The 24,443-nt window shown below is 41.5% G+C and overlaps 1 protein-coding gene across 3 annotated transcripts in view; it reads left to right on the forward strand.

Annotated features, from left to right (window-relative positions):
* LOC147029591 (inactive dipeptidyl peptidase 10-like) overlaps window positions 1-24,443 on the forward strand; it is a 594,191-nt gene that overhangs the window by 486,586 nt on the left and 83,162 nt on the right. For all 3 annotated transcript variants that reach the window (XM_085872742.1, XM_085872743.1, XM_085872744.1), the window contains exons 12-15: window positions 9,605-9,643; window positions 9,837-9,944; window positions 19,751-19,839; window positions 20,529-20,576. In XM_085872742.1, coding sequence (XP_085728868.1) covers window positions 9,605-9,643; window positions 9,837-9,944; window positions 19,751-19,839; window positions 20,529-20,576 — 284 coding nt within the window. The remainder of the gene's footprint in view (window positions 1-9,604; window positions 9,644-9,836; window positions 9,945-19,750; window positions 19,840-20,528; window positions 20,577-24,443) is intronic.

Genomic DNA, 24,443 nt, shown 5'->3' on the forward strand with positions numbered 1-24,443 from the left:
CACCAGTAGAAAACAATGAAGAAAAGAGAATAATAATCGAAAGCTACAGCACGTCAGATTTATCGGACGAGTCGGACGGATGACTGATTTATCGGACTAGTCAAGACTCTTGAGTTGACGAGTAACTTGTATTAGCATGCACACAATGTATAAGTCAATGGGGAAGAGTCCTGAGGCTATAAGGCCGTGTAATCGGACAGATAAATTTGTCTGTCATAGTTGTGCCAACATATTTTTCCCTGTTCATTTATTACAGCATTTTGGCTAAATGTTAATGAATAGCAAGCTAATGGAAGCAGTGCCTTCACTTTTGAATAAACCCATGTATGTCGAGTGCAGCCATACCTGGCTTGCATGTATGTGGAATCGTACCTATCCCAGCAGGCTGGTTTCAATGAACAATTCAATAAGCTGCAAAATGTGGATGCAGGTTTTTCACATTGTCCGATTTTAAAATTATCTCCTTGTGCCTTGAAATGATGCAATATATTAATCTTTAGTATTTTACTTGTATATCCCTGTAAGTTTATTTTTTAATGGAAAGGTTCAATAGTCACATTTTATATTTTGTGGACATGGTATAGCCCTTTATTGTGCATGCATGTATTGGATTTGTACACGACTACGACAAGGTAGTAAAGGGATAAATAATTGCCTCGTAATTGTTGTGCATACACTGCTCAGAAGCAGAATTTCTTTTCCGCGAAACAATCACAGGAATTAAGACGATCAGTGAGATAGCAAACACATGTGCACAATGCATTTGTACGTACTTTATACGGCGTGGGACGTCTAATCAATCCACTCTGAGCGAGTCGCGTTTTGGAGATGACGTCAACGGTCACGTGACCTGCAGTTCGCTGAACTCAACTTTTTTGAGGGGCAGGGCATAGCAAGTTGTGAAAAGCACTACAAATGTTCGAAATATTGGTCTAATTATCCCATTGTTGATTTCAAAAAAGAAACATGGGTGATTTCTTCACTAGGAAGGTCAAGTTAATATATAAATAGGCAGAAAATTTTGAATTACATAGGACCTTTAAAGCACAGATTCACCTATAAATTAAACGGAATTTTCAGCAAGAAAATTTTATTTGAAGCAAAGTTTTGTTATATAAATATGGTGAACACATCGTATAAAACAAATCGTTTGTAATCATTGATATATATGTTATAAAAACACCTTCAAACCAACAAACACATTCTCCTCGGAACAGTTGCTCCAACTATATAAAGGATTGATTCGTCCTTGTATAGAGTACTGCTCTCGCATCTGGGGAGGTTTCAGCTCCACATACTTACTGGACAGAATTGAAGCCAAAGTTATTGGACTTGTCCACTCCACCAATGTGACCTCAAAACTCGACCCGCTCAAATTACGCCGCATAGTAGGCTCTCATAGTAGGCCCACCATTAGCGAGATCAAGGAATACTCGACAAGCCACTACATCACATTATTATTGTGTGGCCATTGGCCATTCAAAGGTGGGCTGTTACGATGTTTGTTTATTCCCGTTACGATGTTTGTGCACTGCCAAACCCTGGAACTCTTTACCTTCTCATGTCTTCCCAAACACATGACCTTCCCCTTTTCAAGAAGCAGATTTTTTTTACTTTCTCAAACACTCTTAGTCTATTCTCTCTTTTCTTACTTTTCTATTCATGCAGTTCTTTTATTTAATGATTGACCTCGATGAAGACTATTCAGTCCGTGCCTGTAGGCGACAACATTAAAAAAAAATTCTACTTTTTCACTTGATGCGGACCAGTTATGATTTCAGTGATAATACAATTAGATGAACGTTTTGAAAGTTTCCGATAAAAAAAAAAACTTCATCTGCAACAAAAATGTATCTGCTTATATTTATGTGATAAGCTTTTCAAATTATCAACTGATTCGCCAGTATGGATTACCTTTTTCATTTTTTTTTTGAGATCAGCTCGAAACGGCTTGAAAGATTCACGAGCAGGTGTGTTTTCTCCTTGGATTTCACGGAGCTCTCCTATGAGGGCAAACCTCATTCGACATGAGCACAAATCTGCCAGCACATGCTGTCGCTTTTGGCTCTGATTTCCATGACCCAAAGCAAAAGAAAAAAAAAATACTTTCCAGAATTGCAGCTCACTCATCTGTCATGTCATGCAATTCCTCCAACATGGAGAGGTCAACTTTCTGAAGACAAGCATTACATGAAGTCCCTGGGGGACAAGTCAATATACAAATGCAGAAGGGATGTATCCACTTGTTGAAGTCAAATTCGGACAGGGCCAGGTTTTATTCATTTATTTGTTTATTTTGCAATGCTCTTGAACAGAGCACTGACGGACATTGTCACACTCCCATTTTCTCAGCCAATTGGTGAGTTTCCTGGTGCCATTACACTGTGGAAAAAATGGGGTTGCAGGCATCGAATCCAAGTTGTATGTTTGTCTCTGAAAACTTTTAAAAAGGGAAAAATTTGTAGAAACCCCACCCTTACTCCTTACCCTCTTCCCACCTCACTCCTTCCCATTTCCCCCTTCCTACTCCCCCCCCCCCTCCGACTTCCACCCATTCCATCCATTCATCTACTTCCTTCACCCTACAACAGACTATAGTCCATCAAATTATGCAGGTTGATTGGTATTTCAATGGTATTTTTTTGTTTTTCATGCATGATTGCAATATTCCATTATTTCCCTCTGCAATGAAGAGGGTATTGAATTTGGGTCTGTTTGTATCTTGCAAAATCGAAGATTTTCCAGGTATGTTTGTTCGTCGATTTTGTTATTCTGTTTGTTTGTCTGTCTGTCTGTGTCACCTACAGGTCACAATTTTAAACCGATCTTCACAAAACTTCACCACATGGTAGTTTGTCAAAAGGAAGAAGCTTATTGCTCTTGAGGTCAAAAGGTCAAAAGCTCAACCTAGGCCAAAGGTCAACAACTAAGGTGAGATTTCTAAAATCCTCAATTTTCATCCGATTGACTTGAAATTTGAAGAGGAGTTGCATTATCAGGTCACTGAATTCAACCACCAATTATTTTTGAGGTTAAATTTGTTTTTTGGATTTTGCAAGTATCGTGCTCTGCACGACATCTTCTTGTTTGTTTGTCTGTTTGTCTGTTTGTTTGTTTGTTTGTCTGCACAGAACATTCGTGTTTTTCTCCGCAACTGCTTGTTGGATTGAGACGAAATGGTCACCATTGGTGCGACTACTCACGAAGAATGTTTTAATGATAATTATGATGTCATATATCACGTGCTCGGGCGTAGCCAGGATGAGGCAGACGCGGCAGTTTCCTCGTCGCTCATTTCCTGAAATATGATCTGGCCTGAGCCCTCTGGCCATCTGAGCTCCCTGGGGAGTAAACTATCAAAGCTACCCGGCAATGCTCTGAATACTCTTATCTTCACTCCGAACACAATACCTAAATAGGACAATACCCCCCCCCCCCCCTGACAGTGACTGAACAACCCTCCTCCCAGTACACTGATCTAATGAGGCAGCAGCTCATGCACTTGGCTCTGTCATTGCGATATGAATGATGACAGAACATGTGGGGTCGGGCATGGTGAGAGTGTGGGGTGGGTTTACCATGGGGGCTAAAATGTTTTGACACAAACAAAATTTACTGTTTGACTGTATGGATATATATATATATATATATATATATATATATATATATATATCTATATATATATATATATATATATGTATGGATATATATATTTTTTTTTTTTAAGATTAATGTGGTTGAAATGAACATTAACATTTTAAAATTTTTAGCATTGAAATTAGCCAAGAATAGGTTTTTGGGCATCAAAAATGCATTGGCTTCTGGGGGCCTTGAGTGGCCCCCAGACCCCTCGTCGTATTAGCTTCGCGCCGTTGTGCTACGCGTTATTAGCTTCGCGCCGTTGTGGCGCTCGCAACGCTGTGCTACGCGCACCGTCACATCAACCAAGTTCACCTCTTTTTGCCTCATCGCTTTTGGACCTCTGGCTACGCCCTTCATATGGTGTGCCAGCCATGTTTGAAAAATAGAAAAACTTTGGACCTTTGTATCTCTGAAATCACACCAAGGAAAACAATTGAAACTTGGGACATAGCAAGTACTCCTGGGGAATGGGGGTGATTTGTTTTATGATGTGATAGGTGCCTTCTGTTGGCTGAATGGTTAGGGTGGTGGGCTTGGGATCCCAGGATCCTGAGTTCAAATTCCACTCAACTGTAGAATTAATACCAGGTGGGGTTGACTGTTATCCTTCTGAGGTTGGCAAATGAGCACCACCTTGCTGGTATCCTGTGTCGGAGTGGCGACCAATCCAGGAATGTGCCCAATAGCCAAGGAGACTGTTTTGGCAGCACCAACGCTCTGCACAGAGTATGGTCTCGATGGATGGATGGATGGATGGATAGGTGCCCTTGTTATGATGTTATAATTGCATATGTAGAATGCTACATCTGATCAGTATCAAAATTTTTGATTGTCATCTCAGGATAAAATGGTCCACAATTTTTTTTTGGATGACATCATCATTTACGTGATTCGGCAACCACATTTTTTTTTGGGGGGGGGGGGGGGGTTGAAACAAACTTCAAAAATCTTCTCCAAAATGACTGAACAGATTGCGGTGAAACTCTACACATATGACTGCCTATCAATGAGGGACAAAAGGTTCATACATATGACATCATAGGTCACATGATTTGGTAGCCATATTAGATTTACACTAAAACGTATTAAAATCTTCTCTAGAATCGAGGGGAAACTTCACACAAATGTTCCCCAAGAAATATGTGGACAAGGTTGTGAAGGAATAATTGATGTCTCATGGTTTGGCAGCTATATTGGATTTAAGAAAAATATTAAATAACGTTTTCTCTGGAACCGCTTCATCAATCGAAGTGAAACTTCACAATTGTGATGTGGAATACATGTTTTAAATTTCAACTTGATCGGATACATGGTCTGACAGCCAGAATTATTTAATTTTTTGATCTGTTTTTTTTTAATGAAATTATATTTTTTTGAATAGGGCTCAATTGGCTGTGCCTGCATGGGTTTGAGGGTAAAGTAGCAGCAGCAGCTGAAATGAAAATCCTATCCAGTTTCCTCCTGTTGAGTTAATCTTTTCTTTTTACTTGTTTGGGTTCCTTGTGATTTCTCCAATGCAGGACTGTTCCTATTTGGTCATCCATTTGATTTGAGTTGAATTTATTTTAATCCCATTCTGAATTCAATTGAATAATAATAATAATAATAATAATAATAATAATAATAATAATAATAATAATAATAATTAAAAAGTCATGGGTCAGGGTCAGGTATCCGATCAAAACGGGGTTGCATCAAAGTGGGACGTCTTGGTACCCGTTCATCACTGCCAGCAGTTATAAAGTGTTAATCCTAATTATGTCTCTTATTTATTTTCATAACACCAGTACACAAACGCCACACAAAATACACCACACAAAAGAGGTTCAGGTGAGGGTCTGCAATCTCCGATTGCTCTTTTTCTTGTTTTTCATGGTTTATATTTTTTCAGATGGCTTTAAAATTTATGTCGAAGCCATAATATAAAGTAAATTTTCTTACAGTTGGATTTGTGTGCATTTCTTGTTAGGTGGAAATAGCCTTTTTTTAAGAAAAGTAAAACAATAATTTATGTGCCTTTTATTTCCCTTAACGATGTGAAATTTAAATTCAAACCCAAAGCGAACAAAATGCAGATAAAATATGAATGTGTTAGATTAACAGAGAAAAATCAGATGATTCTCAGTTGTACAAGTATTCAAACCCTTTGCCTAATTAACCCTAAATCACTTCAGGAGCAAATTATTTGTTCGAATGATTACAAACCACAGTAAATGTAATAGGTTTCACCCATCTATGTAATCAGCGGTTTAACTTGAAAAATTAAGCTCCTCCACTTACAGCAGGAGTTTTAAGGTGAAACTCACTTGGTCAACCAACAAGGCAAACATAAAGATCAAGGAGCTTTCCAAAGAAGTCAGACATCAAGTGGTGGAGAAGGACCGATCAAGAGAGGGTTATAAGAAGATTTTAGTCACTCATTATCCCTTTGAGTACGGTTAGATTCATCATTAAGGCATGGAAGACGTATCATACCATCCAGATCTTACCCAGATCAGGTCGCCCATCCAAACTCAACAACCGAACAAGCAGGAAACTGGTTCAGGATGTCACTGTAAATCCAACAATTACTTTGGAAGATCTACAAGGCTCTATGTCCGAGATGGGGATTAGGGTTCATCAATCAACAATATCCCGTTCCCTTCACAAAGCTGGCTTCTATGGGCAGGTGGCAAGAAAGAAGCCATTAATGAAAAAGACTCATCTAACAGCAATTATGGAGTTTATGAAAAAGCATCTTAATGACACTGCAGGCCTGTGGAGAAAGGTTTTGTGGTCAGACGAGAAAAAAATTGAACTTTTTGGTCTAAATTCAAAGCGTTATGTCTGGTGCAAGCCTAACACTGCACATAACCCAGTCAACACCATCCCTACTGTCAAGCATGGAGATGGCAGCATCATGTTATGGGGCTTCTTTTCATCAGCAGGGTCTGGAAGCTTGTCAGGATAGAAAGGACAATGGACAGTGTAAATTACAGGAGAATCCTTGATGAAAACCTCTTGAGTCAGCCATGAATCTGAAACTGTGTAGGAGATTCACATTTCAGCAGGACAATGATCCGAATCACAAATCTAAAGCCACACTGGAGTGGCTGAATAATAACAAAATAAATGTTCTCAAGTGGCTCAGTCAAAGTCCTGACTTGAATCAATTGAACATTTATGGCGAGACTTGATGATTGCAGTCCATTGACGAACCCCCTCAAACTTGTCAGAATGAGAGCAATTTTAACGTGAAGAATGGGCAAAGATTTCACCATCCCACTGTGCAAAGCTGGTAGAGAACTAACTACAAAGACTCCGAGCAGTCATTGTTGCAAAAGGTGCTTCCACCAAGTACTGACCTAACATGCTGAATACTTTCACAACCAGTGAATTTTGATTTGGACATGTTTTTTGCAGGTATTCCTAGCATGTAACCTCTTTCCACTGTCGCAGTGTTTTGTTTGATCTCTTCATTTACAAATAAGTCAATTTGGAAAAAATTGTTTCCACATAATTCATAATTCATCTTGAGGGGGGGAGGGTGAATAGTTTTGCAAGCTATACAGTAAACATTGTGTGTGTGTGTGTGTGTGTGTGTGTGTGTGTGTGTGTGTGTGTGTGTGTGTGTGTGTGTGTGTGTGTGTGTGTGTGTGTGTGTGTGTGTGTGTGTGTGTGTGTGTGTGTGTGTGTGTGTGAGAAAATTATTGAAAAACCAGCACTGGGCCGATCTCCAAATTTTGCATCCGTGTTCGTCGTACCCAGGATCAAGTCATGGACAGAAAAATAATCCCTGCCCCTCCATGGCAAGTGGTTTACTGACCCCTGCCGCAGACAAAGGAGATTATAATTAGCCACAGCACAAAATATATTTGCCCTCCATCCCGCATTATCCCCCATGAGGAAGGAGATATTTCAGGTCAATCAAATCAATGGATTTCTTATGTCACATTTTAATTTTACAAGTAAAATCTGAATGCACATAACAACGAAAGAAGAGGGAGGAAAGTAAAATATAAGAAATAACAAGTGTTAAAATATTGGATTTTAAAGATTTTAAAATAGTAAATGATATGGCTGTGCGAATTATACAAGGGAGAGAGTTCTACATCTGAGTAGCATTGGGTGAAGAATCGTCAATCATTAAAAGTCTTCATCCCCATTTTGAGAAATCATCAGGTGATTCCCAGGTACTTCTTCATTTTTGGCTTTAAAGGTTATCAGCAATATTTTATAATTTATCCGGTGGCTTATTGGGAGACATTGAATTGTCTTGAGGACGAGAGTGATGTGATCAAATTTATGACTTTGAATTATGAATCTGGCAGCCATATTCTGAAGCAGTCATAATGGATTGAGAGAAGAAAGAGGCAGGTAAGCCTGCTAACGGGGGAATTGCAATCGTTTAAATGTGAGCATAAAGCAAAGTTTCAGTGGTCCACTGATTTACTGAAAGAGATTGATTCAAAGGATTAATCAAGATCAAATTGACACTGTCAGGTCTATCGCCTTGGAGATCATTGGCATCTTCTTTTTCGAAAGCCCACCATGATTCTATTGCTATCATGTGACAACAGCTTTGGTAGGCTCTGAGTTTTCTAATTGTTCATGCTACATCACTCTTCAGCATCCACACACGAAGTCACAAGTGATCATTTGCTAATTTACTCCTTTTTTTTCTGTCACTGATTCAATCTTTGAACTCACCTTCCCTCTTTGTCCCAGTATACCTTTGTTTCCAAACAATCCCACTATTCTCTTCAGTCCTTAATCGTGGTGATGTAACAACAATTCATATCAACCCTTATCCCCATTTGTGATCTCTTTCATCTTTCACTTGTTTGTTTGTACATCATATATATATATATATATATATATATATATATATATATATATATATATATATATATATATATATATATATATATATATATATATATATACATACATACATATATACCTACACATATATACATACATACATACATACATACATACATACATACATACACTACATGGGCAAAAGTATGTGGACACCTGCTCGTCCAACATCTCATTCCAAAATCATGGCCATTAATATGGAGTTGGTCCCCCTTTGCTGCTATAACAGCCTCCACTCTTCTGGGAAGGTTTACCATGAGATGTTGGAACATTGCTGCATGGATTTGCTTCCGTTCAGCCACAAGAGCATGGTGAAGTCGGGCACTGATGTTGGGTGATTAGGTCTGGCTCACAGTCAGCATTCCAATTCATCCCAAAGGTGTTCAGTGGAGTTGAGGTCAAAGCTCTGTGCAGGCCAATCGGGTTCTTCCACACCCATCTCGACAAAGCATTTCTGTACGGATCTCGCTTTATGCGCGGGGGCATTATCATGCTGAAACAGGAAAGGACCTTCTCCAAACTGTTGCCATAAAGTTGGAAGTGCAGAATCATTTAGAATGTGATTGTATGCTGTAGCGCTAAGATTTCCCTTCAGTGGAACGAAGGGGCCTCGCCCAAACCATGAAAAACAGCCCCAGTCCATTATTCCTCCTCCACCAAACTTTACAGTTGGCACTATGCATTCGGGCAGGAAGCATTCTCCTGGGATCCACCAAACCCAGATTCGTCTGTCGGACTGCCAGATGGTGAAGCGTGATTCATCACTTCAGAGAACACATTTCCACTGCTCCAGAGTCCAGAATCCATTAAAGGGGTGAGAGATCCCACGGTGCCTTTCATGAAATGAAGGTAAGGTTATCGCCAGCACCCTGGATAAATTAATAGTTCCTGCTCAAATCAACTCAAGTCAAACATCAGGCCAAGTCAGCCAGTTCTTGAAAGATCTGGGCCAAAAACTTTCCCCTGCTCACCCCACAAGAAGGTGTTAATACTTGGCACCATTAATGAAGTAGTCCTTATGTTGCTGAATCCGCATCCATTAGTCATGATTATGTTTGACCTTTGACTCCATGTAATGTCATGTTTCTTATGCTTGCAGAGGCATCGAGAAACATCTGAAGCCTGGTTGTTTCACCAGGTACCTTCCACAGATATATTCCTCATAACTTTTCAGATTGTAAGATCTATTGAACTGTGAGATATCCACTGTAAAAGCACTTATTAAATATCACCTGTCTTTGTTATAAACTTTCACTGGCAGCTGATCCATTTTTTTTTCTTTTCCTATCTTCCTTCCACACCAATGTCTGCATTATCTCTCACTGTACCAGCATGAGAAACCAGTGGTTTCTGCAGATGGAGAGACACTCTTTCTGCCATTATCAACCATGCAAGGTGGTCGAGGAGCTTTCCGCCATCTTGCTGCCATCCCCTTACAGGTACGATGTGAAAGATTAATATTGCATTGGTGTGCTTCACATTCATCCATTCACTTCACCAACTTGATTATCAACACAATCATAACGAATTTAAAAATGCAGCTGATAAGTTTATTGCCAACACGTGTTCACCGGGTCACGTCCAAAATTTGAGAAACTCCATACAGCAACAGCTGAACTGAGACCTTATCGCATTTGCAATTGAGAGGATTTTGCTACATTTAGGCTGCTGACTGGTGAAGTGCATCATGTTGATTTGCATCCATCACCATATTGGATGAAAATGTATTCATTAATTAACATTATTATAAATATATGTAGAAAAATTACAGGCCCAGACCAGGAATCTAACCCAGGTCCTCTGGCAAACCGTACCAGTGCTCTGCCATCTGATCTATCTGGGTGACCCACCAGCTTGGCGACCCACCAGCTGAGCAACACAATTCTTCCACACATGCAAGTGCCACTCTCTTTCCCCCACTGCTTCTGGGGCACTCGCTGCCAACCATTGGAGCAGCGAGGGCCTGAGGACCTGGATTCGATTCCCGATCTGGGCCCGTAATTTTTCCACATATATTTATAATGTTGGTTTAGTTATATATCCTGTTCATTTCGAATTAATTAACATTATATGAGACAATTTGTCAATTATTTCATTTGGATCATAAGTCAAGTCATCAAATCCTGAATTTTTGTGTCTGCGAGTGTAGATGACTCTTGTACTAAATAATAAATAGGGGCGATGTCCCTGGGCTCACCTGGTTGAACCAGGGAAACACTGGTAGGCGTGGGTGACCCACAAAATATGTAAATTAGCTGGTGGTTTGAACAAACTTGTGAAAGTACCATGCAGCGATGATTCCTATCAAGTTGCAAATAAGTTGGGTGAATACTTTTTGACAAGAAGTCAAAAGTAGCAATCCTGGAATCGTAATGACCTCACACCTTTAAATTGACCTTCTTCATCTGCAATTTTTTTGATGGGATTTGCGAGGCATCGGGAAGCCTTGGTCCTCAGAAATTCTACAAAGTTTGTTGAAATTAGGACTATTATTTTTAACATCATGGTTTGTGATGAAGGTTGTGGTCAAATTTCATCAACATCGTGTGTGTAGTTTCAGAGAAGAAGTATGCTTACATACTGACTCGCACTGACTGACGGACACCTCGTGAAGCTAATACCTCACCTGAACTGTGTTCCAGGTGAGCTAAAAATGGCTCTGATATGGATGTTGTACTCATGTGTGAAATAAAATTATTAAACTAAATACTGCAAATATGTAGCAAGAATTATGTAAGTTTTTCTACATGACTGCCACCTGTAGTAGTATTTAAAATAATAGAGGAACATAGAAGTGATACACATACAGCAGTTACATAAAAGGCAAAATGGCCTTCAGATCGTGGCTTATTAGTACAAAATATTATTACAGCAAATAAAATTTTAAAAATCCAAATGCATTGGACAATGAATTTGTATACTTGTATGTGTGCCTTTTGCATTACCCTTGCTTTCATGTTGCCATATAGTTTATGAAAGTACGTTTGTGGGATATTACTTCCAAGTTCCTTGTGTTACTTCTTAATTCAGTCAAATTATTGCTTGGTCTGCACTTTGTGACCTCTTAATATTTAACCTGATATAACCTGAAGACATTTATGTGGGACACTGTGTTTCATAGGTTATGTGGACTAAAATGGGAAATCCGTTCATCTGTGTGTCTGTCTGCCTGTCTGTCCATCTAGCTACTGTCACGCTATCTCGTAGTTATGATCACTACATGGCACAAAGGTGCAAGAGCAGAATCATTTTTGGCCCCGCCCCCTGGTGCGAGGTCACAAGGTTGAATACTAAAAAATGCAATAACCGGCACATCAACTTTGCTTTAGGTGGGCGGAGGCATATCTGGCGACGTCGTGATGTCGAAGAGTGCCCTCCTTGTTGTTTTATGCTTTGTGTCTTTAACCCTTGTTAAAAGGGTCAAAGACAATGGTTCCAAATCCTGCAGCAAGTGCAATTCTTGAGTCAAAACTCGAGTCAAAACCATGTAAGTTAAAAACCCAACACGATCGAGTTTCATCGTTTTAAACTCAAGTCTGGAAATCCATGATGCAAGGAGTGTTTTGAATAAGTCAATTAATTTATCATTTTATTTTAATATACCTTTCTTGTGAAGCCTCAATGAGTGGGATTGAGCAAGTGAAATGATATTCATGAACACTCACTCGTAAACATTCATGCCAAATTAAAGGTCTTTTTATATGAAGATCTCGGCTCGTGGAGGAGCTGGCAAAATGCCAAAGGGCAGCAGGTTTGTAAACTTTCAAAGGGGTTGAGGGTGGAGGATGTGGGTTAAACATAAAAATAAGGAATAACACAAATATTTGGGTGAGCCTGGTAATGCTCCCATCTGAGCCAATGCCTCATAATGCAGGTTCAAAACTCAGGTTAAAATCCCACATTCCATGTTTCTTTATCCATTGTGCACCATCTTTATAATTCATTTAAAGTACACTGATGTTTGACTGCCTTTTTTCTGCATAGCAGTTACAGATGAGCTCTTCCATGAGCCTTAGGTAAATGGATATGGCCCAGAGAGGAACAGAATGGGAAAGAATCAGTGTGTGCAGAACACATCTATGAAAGCATGAGCTCGCATTGGGCAGCACATTTTAAAATCTGAAAAGAGGAGAATGAGACGATGAACACGGAGAGACAATTCCATGATTAGGAAAATAAATTTTAAAAAGAATGCAGATGGACAACCAGTCTCTACTTTTGGAGGGTAAGCAGGTGAGAGCTTCTTGAGGAGCGTGTGAGACCAGGGGTGGTAGGCAGCGGAGGACAGACGTAATATTGAGCAGCAGGAGCCAGGGTAGATTCACCCAATGCCAATTTTCTGAATTTAAATATAGATACATCAAATATGTTCATCAATAGATCGCATTTGTTTTTCAATAAGGGTTGATGGTGAGAGGTGATGCAACATTTTTTGTTTTTTACTCCCTCCACACAAATGTGTAAGCTGGCACTACACATGGGAAGCAGGATCGCAAGCCCAGATTGGGGAACCGTACTCCATGGAGCTCTCTATGAAAGCCTTGTACACTGGAATGAGGTCGTACACCTTGTACACCATCTTGGTCAACATGTTGATAATTTTCCATCCAATCAATGTTGATTGGTACGTCATTGGATTTCTAAATCGACATCACATCATATCATTTACATTATACTTTTGTAAAGCACAGTAGATTGTTTTGTTACCCCACACGCGTGACACAAAAAATTGGGGTTAAGCAATTGGTTCACTTTGTCTGTCTGACTGTCAACACAAGTGCCATTTTATGATCGAAGAACAACTTAATTTAAATTGAATGTTATATTTTGAACAGAGCTCGGAACATGAATCAGAAAACGAACCTGCAATTTAGCAGTACATACTTTGGCTTTGAATTTGTCCCGATTACATGTGGGCATGAGTTGTGTTTTTTGATGAGTTGTGTTTTTTTTTAAACTCTGTCTGCCTGTCTGGCAGTCAAACAAAATTGAAAATTTTTCCAAACAGGAAATTTACTGTTTTTAAGGACATTATGAGGACAAACAACAGGCATGAAGAACTAATGTAACGTATTAGGTGAGGTGGTGTAAAAGACGCTGTATTAATGGTGGTAAATTTTGAATGCTTTTTTTTCTACAATCTTTAAAATCTTTATTGGTCCCCTACCCGTTTCACTTGAAGAGACTACAGGTTTGCTCTCTGTCCATCCGCCCCACATGTGGTTTTCAGACTTTTTCCCCCATACCCTTTAACATATTCAACTGAAACTTGGTACATTGGTTTATTATGATAAGTTGCAGAAAAAGTTTGAGTTTCAGGGTGTTTCATCAATTTTTCACAGAGTTATACCCCTTTTAAAGTTATAAAATATCACATATTATACATGGGTCAGTATTCAGCTGCCCTCCTGACTCCACCCCACTGCTTTGCACCCATTGGTTGGACAGCTGATCTGACTCCAACGCAACAAATCATACGCCACCATTGCATGAAGCAGCACAGATTGGCAGGCCTCAAGCCTGTGTGTGTTAATTTCATGGCCCAGTGCAATTGGAATGATACCAGGTATATAACCACAATGTATTATATATGCACATAAGTCGTACGCATGTTTTTACTTCATGAATTGTATGTACGTCGGGTTATTTTAAAATGAAGTGGGCAAAACCGAGACACAAATGAAACACGGTGGGTTTGAAAGGTTCTTCTTCTTCATTTTGGTTCTGGTTTCGGCTCGAGCGTGCGTTAAAGCAAACAAATTTTTATCTCCAGTACATTCATTGGGACCATTAAGGGGACATGTATTGCAAAGCAATTCTTGCTCTTGTTTCATTTCAATTGAAGTATCCACTTGAACACTGTGAAACACAAATCATATTTTGGCACTTTGAAAACCCTTCCATTTAGCAGTACTGGGACAAAATATTACAACATTTTACATCATCACAACCAATCAAATCTGCCACTCGCAGACCCTGCCCATGTCCTTGTTTCTCAAGAACTTGCGGAGTAAGGTGCTCATTGAATTTTCCAGTTTTCCATCAGTTTTTGAAAATATGAAGTGCAGAGTGTAAAAAAAAAATTGAGTGGGTCTCAACTTGCAACCGAACAATAACCACACAAGCAGAAAATATTAATTTTAGCTCACCTGGAACATAGTCTGGGGAGCTTATGGGATGGCACATCGTCCGTCCGTCCGTCTGTCTGTCCACAAATACTTGCAACTTCTTCTCTGAAACTACCCATGGGATTTTGATGAAACTTTACCACAATGTTCGTCACCATGTATGTACCAAAGTTTGTTCATGGCATGAAAAAAATCGGGCCCTAAAGGGGTCTATGGGGGTTGCCCCCTTCCCCCTCCCCCCTCCCCCCTGCCCTCAAAATCGCTATTTGCTTTCTTCTCAGAAACTACACATGCAATTCTGATGAAACTTGATCACATCCTTCATCACACATGATGTACCAAAATTTATTCACTGCATTAAAAAAATCGGAGTCTGAGTGGGCCTACGAAGGGAGTTTACATTGGGGTTGCCCTCCCGAAAGAGGTATTCCTTTCTTCTCAGAAATGGCACAAATTCCGATGAAACTTTAGTACAACTTTCACCACCCATGATGTCCCAAAGTTTGTTCATGCCATTAAAAAAAAATTGAGGTCAAAGGGGGTATATGGAGGGTTGCCCCCCAAAATAGTATTTGATTTCTTCTCAGAAACTACACACACAATTCCAATGAAACTTGACGACGACCTTCATCACCCGTGATGTACCAAAGATTATTCATGGCATTAAAAAGGTCGCGGTTTAAGGGTGTGTAAGTGGATGGGGGGTGGGGGTTGGGGGGGGTGTTGCCATCCAAAATATTTATTTGATTTCTTCTCTGAAACTACACATGCAATTTGGATGAAACTTGACCACATTCTTTATTCATATGCAGTGCCTTCAGAAAGTATTCATTCAAACCCCTCAACTTTTCATATCATATTGTGTTGCAGCCTGAATTTAAAATGTTTTTTTTTTGGCACCGATCTACTTAAATACCCCATAATGACAAAGTTAAAGCATTTTTTTGAAAATTTTTATAAATATCTTGTAAATGAAATAAGGTATTATCTAATTTACATAAGTATTCAGTCCTCCTTTGTCAATACTTTGGAGAAGTACATTTGGCAGTGATTACAGCTGAGTCTTCTTAGGGATGCATCAGCTCTGCACATCTGGATTTGGGGATTTTCTCCCATTCTTCCTTGCAGATTTGCTCAAGCTCTGTCAAGTTGGATGGGGAGCATCGGTGAACAGCAATCTTCAAGTCTTTCCACAGATTATCAATGGGAACATGTTGGAACGTAAATCTTCTCTGCAGTCTCAGGTCTTTTGCACTCTGAAGCAGGTTCTCCTCAAGGATTTGTCTGTATTTGGCGACGTTCATTGGTTCATGTATACTTTCAAGTCCACTCATCTTTGTGGCTGAAAAGCATCCCCATAGCATGTTGCTCCACCACCATGCTTCATGGTAGGGATGGTGTAAAATGGGTGATGAGCTGTGCTCGTTTTCTGCCAGAAGTAGCATTTTGCATTCAGGCCAAAGAGTTAAATTTTCATCTCACCGGACCACAGAATATTTTGCCTCATGCTCTGAGAGTCTTTCACGTGCTTTTTTGCAAACTCCAAGTGTGCTGTCATGTACCTTTTTCTCAAGAGTGGCTCCCATAAAGCCTAGATATGTGAAGTCCTGCAGAGATTGCTGTCCTTCTGGCAGGTTCTCCCATCTCAGCCAAGGAACTCTGCAGTTTGGTCACAGTGGTCAATGGGTGCTTGGACACCTCAGTGATCAAGCTCCTTCTTGCCCAGTTGCTCATTTAGGTCGGACAGCCATCTCGAGGAAGAGTCTGGGTAGTTACATATTCTATCTATTTCCTAACGATGGAGCTCACTGTGCTCTTGGGAACTTCCAACACTCTCGAGATTTTTTTGTACCCTTCCCCAGATCTATGCCGACTCACAATTATATCTCGGAGTTCTACGGACAGTTCCTTGGACTTTATGGTAAAGTTTCTGCTCTGACATGCGCTGTCAACTGTGGACCTCATATAGAAAGGTGTGTTTCCTTCTAAATCATGTCCAATCAATTGAATTGGCCACAGATGGACTCCAATCAAGTTGGGGAGACATGTCAAGGATGATCAAAGGAAATTGGATGCACCTGAGCTCAATTTGGAGTGTCATAGCAAAGGGGTTGGATACTTATTGATGTAAGACATTTCAGGTTTTCATTTTTAATGAATTTAAACAGATGTTTGGTACTACAGAACTTCAATATGGATACAAACAAACACGACATCATAGTGACCACAGCTTTTCGTGCTGCTCTCTTCAGGGTAAGATCGCAGCAAGTGAAGGAGGAAGTGAAGGCGCGTGCTTATATACGCAAGTCTCTATAAGGTAGACACTGATTGGTTCAACAGTTTTGACGTCATGTTTAATCCGAATGCCCATTGGTCGGCTCATCATCTTCACCTCAAGTTCCCATTGGCTGGAGCAGAGTTCGCCGATGATTCACGTTTGCAACCACATCCTGGAGAGAGGGTGGATGGGTTTCCCTGAGGTCCATTCACCATTTGTTACCATACTTCCCTTGATCTTTCCATGCTGAAAGAGACACAGAGATCGTACCAATTCCTTTTGACGACATAATATTGGATCGGTGGTAAGGATGAAGGTTGCTTCCAACATACATGAATGAAACGAGCTCTAACCTCTGCTCAATATCCTGAACATTTCTGCATTGTACTGGTCTGCACAGATAGGGTTGGCAACCAGGTGCTGTGCAATGGCAGATGAAGCAGGTACAATGGCCGGTGGTTGCTGGATATTTCTACATGCTTGCACTGGTTGTGTTCTAACCCTCACAATCTTTCTTCCAATCGCCAAGGTGACGTGTTGTTTGATCCGATCAGCCAATCTTAGTGTTGAGCGGCTCACGTACCGAGCATCACATCAGCACTTAAACTCATAAATAACATTGCTAGTTTGTGAGGTGGGTAGCACATCCTTGTTGACTGATGTCAGCAAACAGCGAGAGGTAAAGATTACTCGGGGTTGCACAGCCAGAAACGTGTTGGACGCAATATGTTTGATTTGTACTTCAAACCTTTGTGATGATTGCCCTTTCCAGGGCATCCTGATATAGACTGGACATTTGTCCGGACCAATCTTCCGATCTCTTGTCATGTTTAGAAACTTGTGCATGTATCTCTTAACTATATGCTCAGGATAACTATTCTCACCGAGTATATTCATGATTTTGTCAATTTCAGCAGGAAGATTACAAGGTGAACAAATCCTCTGTGCTCTGTTAACCAGGATATTGATCAAGGCAATTTTGTTTCTCGTGGAGCTGTAGCAGTCCAGCGAGTATACTGCCCTGTGAAAGTCGGCTTCCGGTAGACGGATGTTGTGAAACCAAGGTTGGATCTATCAACCAACACGTCCAAAAACTGTAACGTGTTTGACGATCCCAGCTCCGTGGTAAACTTCAGCACTGGATGGAGAGTGTTGAGCCATGCCTGGAAATTGTCACATGCCGTCCGAGACTCAAACAAAGCAAAAATGTCATCAGTATACGATGGGGGAATCGACCCCTTGCCAACCAGTAAGTTTCTGCATTTCATGATAGCCTACAAAAATATTTGCAAGAGCTGGGCCTAATGGAGAACCCATGGCCACACCGTCCGCTTGAACATACATCATGTTGTTAAAACTGAATTCCCCCTCCCTTGTTGCTGTGTTCATTTATTCAACAAAAACGTGTTCTGAGATCATCGGTTGTTCCAGATCGGTGTGATTCAGCAAATGTGCGCATATCTCAATCGTCTCCATCAATGGGACATTTGTGAACAAGCTTTTAATATCAAAGGATGCCATGATGTTGTCCTCACTTGTCGGTGTTGTCGCACTTGTCACGATTATGTCGTGTTTGTTTGTATCCATTTAATTAATTTGTCAAAAGATTCTCGTTTTCACTTTGTCATTTTGGAGTATTTTGTGTGGATCGGTGACAAAAAAATTCAAATTTAATCCATGTTAAATTCTGGCTGTAACACAACAAAATGTCACAAAAGCCGAGGGGTGTGAAAACATATTCTGAAAGCACTGTATAATCAACGTTGATATTTTCCATCCAATCAATGTTGGTTTTCTCTCTCTCTTTTTTGTATGTCTGAGAAATAAAGAAACCGCGCCTGCGTTAGATTTCTCTGTTAGTTTTAAAAGCAATTATACGGATTACATGAGGCTTCATCGCGTTTGGGTTCTGTCACGGTGCTGTACTGAATGGTAAAGCTGTTATATTCATAACCGAAAGGTTTGTGAGTGGGAATCTAATATCGTCTTTGTGAATATCCACTCGTGTTTGTGGAAAGTACGTACATACTAATGAATATAACCACTATACAAATTCGTATTTAGTACTTTTTGTGATTCTGATTTCTGATGTACCGTACTCTGTTCCAGAGTGTCGGTTTTGCCAAAGCAGTTTCTCAGCAAGGGTTATTCCATGTGGTTTGCCATTGCCTTCCCAGCATTAGTCACGGCAGGAATTTGGAATTTGGTCATTGTGCCAGGAATAGCACACCCGCTCTTCACGAAGGACACCATGAGATCTTTAATGTTCATCAACTATGTCGGCAGATGGGACGCCCAGTTTAACGTCCATCCGACGATTGGAACATACAATGATGAACAACCCTGTCTGTGAAACACTGGGATGACAGTTTATAGCTGGGTCAGGATTCAAACCTAGGCTGGACAGCTGAAAGACTAGTATGCATACCTCCAGGTCATCCTTCCAACCTACTCTTTGCGATATTAGGACAAATATAGGGGCTATATAGTGCAAATGGAATGTGGAAATCGCAGGTAAACCTGCTAACCCACAGAATTTCATGTGTGCCAAGTGTATGGAAAGGCATTTCTTGCAGTCTGAAGTCACTGTTTGTAGAAGGCATGAGCAATTACAGAAACAGTACATAAATTGTGTGTACAAGGGGGTTTCGGTTGCATATTCAGTGTTTCAACACATTGGACCTGATGCTGTACCTCCCATTCCTACTTCACTCACATTTTCCAGCACCATCATGCTTTGGCCACCTCAAAGGTTTATTTGTAAACTCCTTTCTTACCACGATTTGTGTCACTGAAGGCTTTCCCCAACCGACAGTGGTGTACCTCTGGTTTTTCACAGGAGCTTTCAGGACAGGGAGTGCATTTTTTGACATCTGGAGACTGGGAAGTGACAAGCGTTCTGGCCATGCACCCCTCGAGTCATGCCGTGTAAGACACGCATCGATGCCTTGGCGCGCGCGCGCGCGCGCGCGCACACACACACACACACACACACACACACACACACACACACACACACACACACACACACACACACACACACACACACACACACATACACATACACATTCACATACACATACACATACACATACACACACACGAGAAACAGAACACACGAGTCATCTCTTATCGGGATGTAAAAAAAACTCTTGACATGTCCGAACACCTGTCTGCATTCTACAACCAAATCCACTTCATGTTGTTTTACAGTGTAAAATCCCTCCGTTGCAGTACCCTGCTTGACATAAAAAGTTGGTTGACGATAAAAATCCTACGGTGTCCTTCATAAAGAGTAGGCGAGCTATCACTGGCACCATGGCCAAATGCCAAATTCCTGCCGAACTAGCATGCCTCATGCTAGTTAGGCAAGAATATACTACTTCATTTCATCGGCGGTACGGTCGTGCCCTCAGCCAATGTTGCCACCCTCGAACCTTGAACTGAATGTGAACAAATAATTTGCATTATATCTGTAGTGTCCATAATTGACACAAAAACAGACTTATAAACAAGAAAAGCGAGTGAGTAATAGAAAGAGGATACTTTGAAGTGCACAGTACATATTTCACCTGTATTTGTCTGCCACTCATTTTGTATTTTGTTCATAACTCCAGGTATTACATGGCAACAGAGACATCTCCTTCACATCGCCACTTATACAGGTACTGGGATATCACCATAAGTATTTTGTTTGTCAAGTTTGCTCGGGAAAATTTCACCAAAGGTCTCAGATAACGATATTCCAACGAGCTTGAAGAACAAACAGTTCATTATTTCAGACTGGAGATGATTGTTTAATTTTTTGCTCTGCAATTTAAATATTGTTATTCTTCCATCATCTACATCCACATTGCGATAGAAATACATTTTGCCACATTCTGGAGTGCCATTAAAATAGTCTTCCATCGTGCTGAAATGTTTTTTTTTAACCCCTTGCTCGTAGCAAAAAATGAGATTAAGCAGTTGGTTCACTTTGTCTCTGTCTGTCTGTCTGTCTGTCTGTCTGTCAGACGTCAGTCTGTGATGGAGGAGCTACTTCATTTCAAGTGAATGTTATATTTTGAACACTGCAGCAGAACACAAATCGGAACACGAACCTGCAATTTAGTCATACTTTGGCTCTGAATTTGGCGAATTGTACGGAATCTCATCCTGAGTGTGCATGCACAGAAAGGACGAAGGTAATTTTGTTAGCCGTACAACTACTTCAATATTTGGTATGTACATCCATCCATCCGTGAAAAAAAAACTTTAAGCAGTGCAGACGCTGAATTGACACAAGCGGAACTTTAGCTGCCGAGCATCACGAGAAGAAAACCGAGTTGTTACCTCTTCCTTCGGACACGGGTGCATATTTTTTTACTCTGTCTGGCAGTCAAACAAAACCGAAAATCTTTCCAAACAGGAAACTTACTGTTTTTAAAAACGTCATAAAGGACAAAAAACGCAGGCACAAAGAACTAATGTAACGTGTTAGATAGGGTGGTTGAATAGACACCGTCAACGGTGGTAAACTTCAGAAAAATGTTTGATCTTTCAAAAGCCTTTGAAACGTTTGTTATTTCAATTTAATTACATAGTTGAACTTTGTGGAACACAAATTGCCTTCTTTACACTTCCAAAAATCTTCATTTTAGTCGTACTTGGACAAAATATTACGCCATTTTTTTTCACCACCTCAGTCTCAGTCAACCCATGTGTGTATACATGTCTATTAATTATGTGCTGTTTGAAGTGAGGTACACTGGGAATCATCTATTAATTTAGTACTATTGGAATATACACTTTGGAGTTTAGACACTTTGACACATCAGGCCCCCCTTTATGTCAAGAATCGTGGAAGAGCTTGGACATTGAATGGTTCAGGACGCAACAGAACAAAAGGTACAGTGGAGGGGGGGGGACACCAATAGCAGGGTTGAAGGACAAATAATTGGTGTGGGGGGGATAAGGTGTATGGGTGTGACACATGGAGTGGACAAAATGGGGGGAAAAAAAAGAGAAACAAATGAATGGCGATGAGCAGTGATCCTGGACTTTGGAAGTTTTACCAGAAAGAGTTTGATAGTGGACTGCATGCACCCTGTAGATACCTAGGGGTTACGAGAGAGGGACAAAGCACAGAACGAGCAGAGGGTGCAAGACCACAAAGGAGGTGGTAGAAGATAAGCAGACCACTGACCTGTCCAAGATGGCAAAGTGATAGGCCCATCGAATCAGGTTCATCGATTGTGGGAGATTCCGATAATATTGAAGGTGTTGATTTTCCTGGCATAAAGCTGAGTGAAGTATGAGGCAGGGGTGCCAGCACACAGGGGAGAGCATTACTCCATCAAGCTGCAAATGAAGGCCTTGTATGTGGATAAAAGTTGAGGTGTGCCAAGGAAGGACTTTGTACAAAGTAGGATGCTGGTGACTGGCTTTGGAGGCCAACCACATGCTTCTCCACCTTCTCAGGTGCAAAAGACACAGGGTCCAGGAGCAGTTTGTGTGACTTTGTAGGGTGGGTTCAGAGAGTGAGGGGTTTGGGACACAAGATTTGAAAGCAAACACAGAAATGAGACATTTGACCCTCTCACAATCAGTTTTGGCTGTGGTACCATTTGAAAAGAGGGAAAGTATGGAGGGGGAGCATACCCCAGATATACTTAGCAAGCCACCACCAAGTTATATAGGAGGGAGATGAGTTTGAACGTTCATTCTTGAGGTGGCACAGATGTTTTCTGGCTCTCCTGAGAGTGGTAACATCCCTGGGTTCGGAGACCGGATTGCGGCGAGATAATGGTGGGTGGTTACACCTACTATTGGTCTGGTCGCTCTGATGGTTACCATACCCAAGGAGTTGCTGTAGCTGTGTCCAATAAGCTGATCCCAATGATAATTGAGGTAACACCGGTCAACGAGCGTATTATGAGATTAAGGATTCGTCACTCCTTAGGTGTCATTTCCCTGGTCTCTATTTATGCTCCGACTGAGGCGAGTGATCTTACCGTGAAGGACACATTCTACGCCACACTCGAGTCTGTGGTTGATCAGTGCCCCAGACGAGATACACTTCTAGTCTTGGGGGATTTCAATGCATCGACTGGAACTGATAGGGATGGTTATGAGGTGTGTGTTGGTCCCCATGGGTCAGGAACTATGAACCAGAATAGCACTAAGTTCCTTGACTTTGCAAGAAGTCATGGACTTAGGGTGGCTGGTTCATGGTTTCAGCGCCCGCAAGCTCATCGCTGGACTTGGTATTCCAACGCTGGCGGTGTGGCAAAGGAGATTGACCATGTCCTCATTGACGGTCGTTGGAGGATGATCCAGAACTGCAGGGTCTACCGGAGTGCTCAGTTCCTCAATACTGACCACAGGCTTGTTGTAGCAACTCTAAAGCTGCACCTTAAATCCTGGAGAATGGTACCATCCCAGCCTAGGCTGGATGTTGCCAAGCTCAGGGATGAGAGAGTAGCTGAGGAGTTTGCGAACAGGCTGAGTGGACACTTGGGGGTCTGGGTGCTTTGGGGGGTCCTGAAGAGTTGTGGAGCACCTTCAAGACCACCGTCCTTGATGTTGCCGGTGGATGCCTTGGAGTTCACCGCAGGGCAAAGAAGAATTTTGTCTCTCAAGGGACACTGGATACCATTGACCAGAGTCGCAGGGCCAGGCTGAATGGCAGAGCTGAGCTGTTCAGGGAGCTGAGGCGTAAAACTGTACGTGCACTGAGGGTGGACAAGGAGGTCTATGTGCGAGGAATCTGTGAGGGGGTAGAGCATCACCTGTGGACAGGTGATTCTCGTCCCGCTTACAGGGGAATTCGCGCATTACGTTCATCCAAGCCCATCCCTCGGAGCACTGCAGTTCGAGCAGAGAGTGGTGGGCTCTTGACAGAGGAGTCTGAAGTGAAGGCCCGCTGGGCCGGTTACTTTGAGCGGTTGTACCAGGCTGATCCCCCAGCTGTCGAGTTGGACGTCAAGGGTGTTACAATCCCTGTTGCTGACCCTCGAATCAACTGTGGTCCACCATCGCTTGTGGAAACACGGGCTGCGGTGAACCAGTTGAAATGGGGCAAAGCTCCAGGGATCTGTGGCATCCATGCCGAACTTCTCAAGGCTGGTGGAAATGCTGCACTCGCGTCGTTGCATGCAGTTTTGTGCTCTGCCTGGAACACAGGCATCATCCCAACTGACTGGAAGAGGGGCCTTGTTGTCCCTCTCTGGAAAGGGAAGGGTGATCGCCAAGACTGCAACAACTACCGAGGGGTGACGCTGCTCTCAGTGCCGGGCAAGGTCTTTGCTCGGATAATTCTTGATAGGGTTCGCCACCATCTGCTTGAGCACCAGCGTCCAGAGCAGTCAGGCTTTACACCAAAGAGGTCAACGATTGACCGTATCCTTGCACTTCGTGTCCTCACCGAACGCAGACGAGAGTTTCGGCAGGGGCTGCTTGCAGCCTATGTTGATCTCTGTAAAGCGTTCGATTCAGTGAATCGGGATGTCCTCTGGAGGATTCTTGGTCTTCGTGGGGTGCCACCAAAACTG

The sequence above is a fragment of the Eptatretus burgeri genome, chromosome 3 (genome assembly GCF_056783735.1).
Source record: "Eptatretus burgeri isolate ZD-2024b chromosome 3, Ebu_testis_v1, whole genome shotgun sequence".
NCBI classification, from domain to species: Eukaryota; Metazoa; Chordata; class Myxini; order Myxiniformes; family Myxinidae; genus Eptatretus; species Eptatretus burgeri.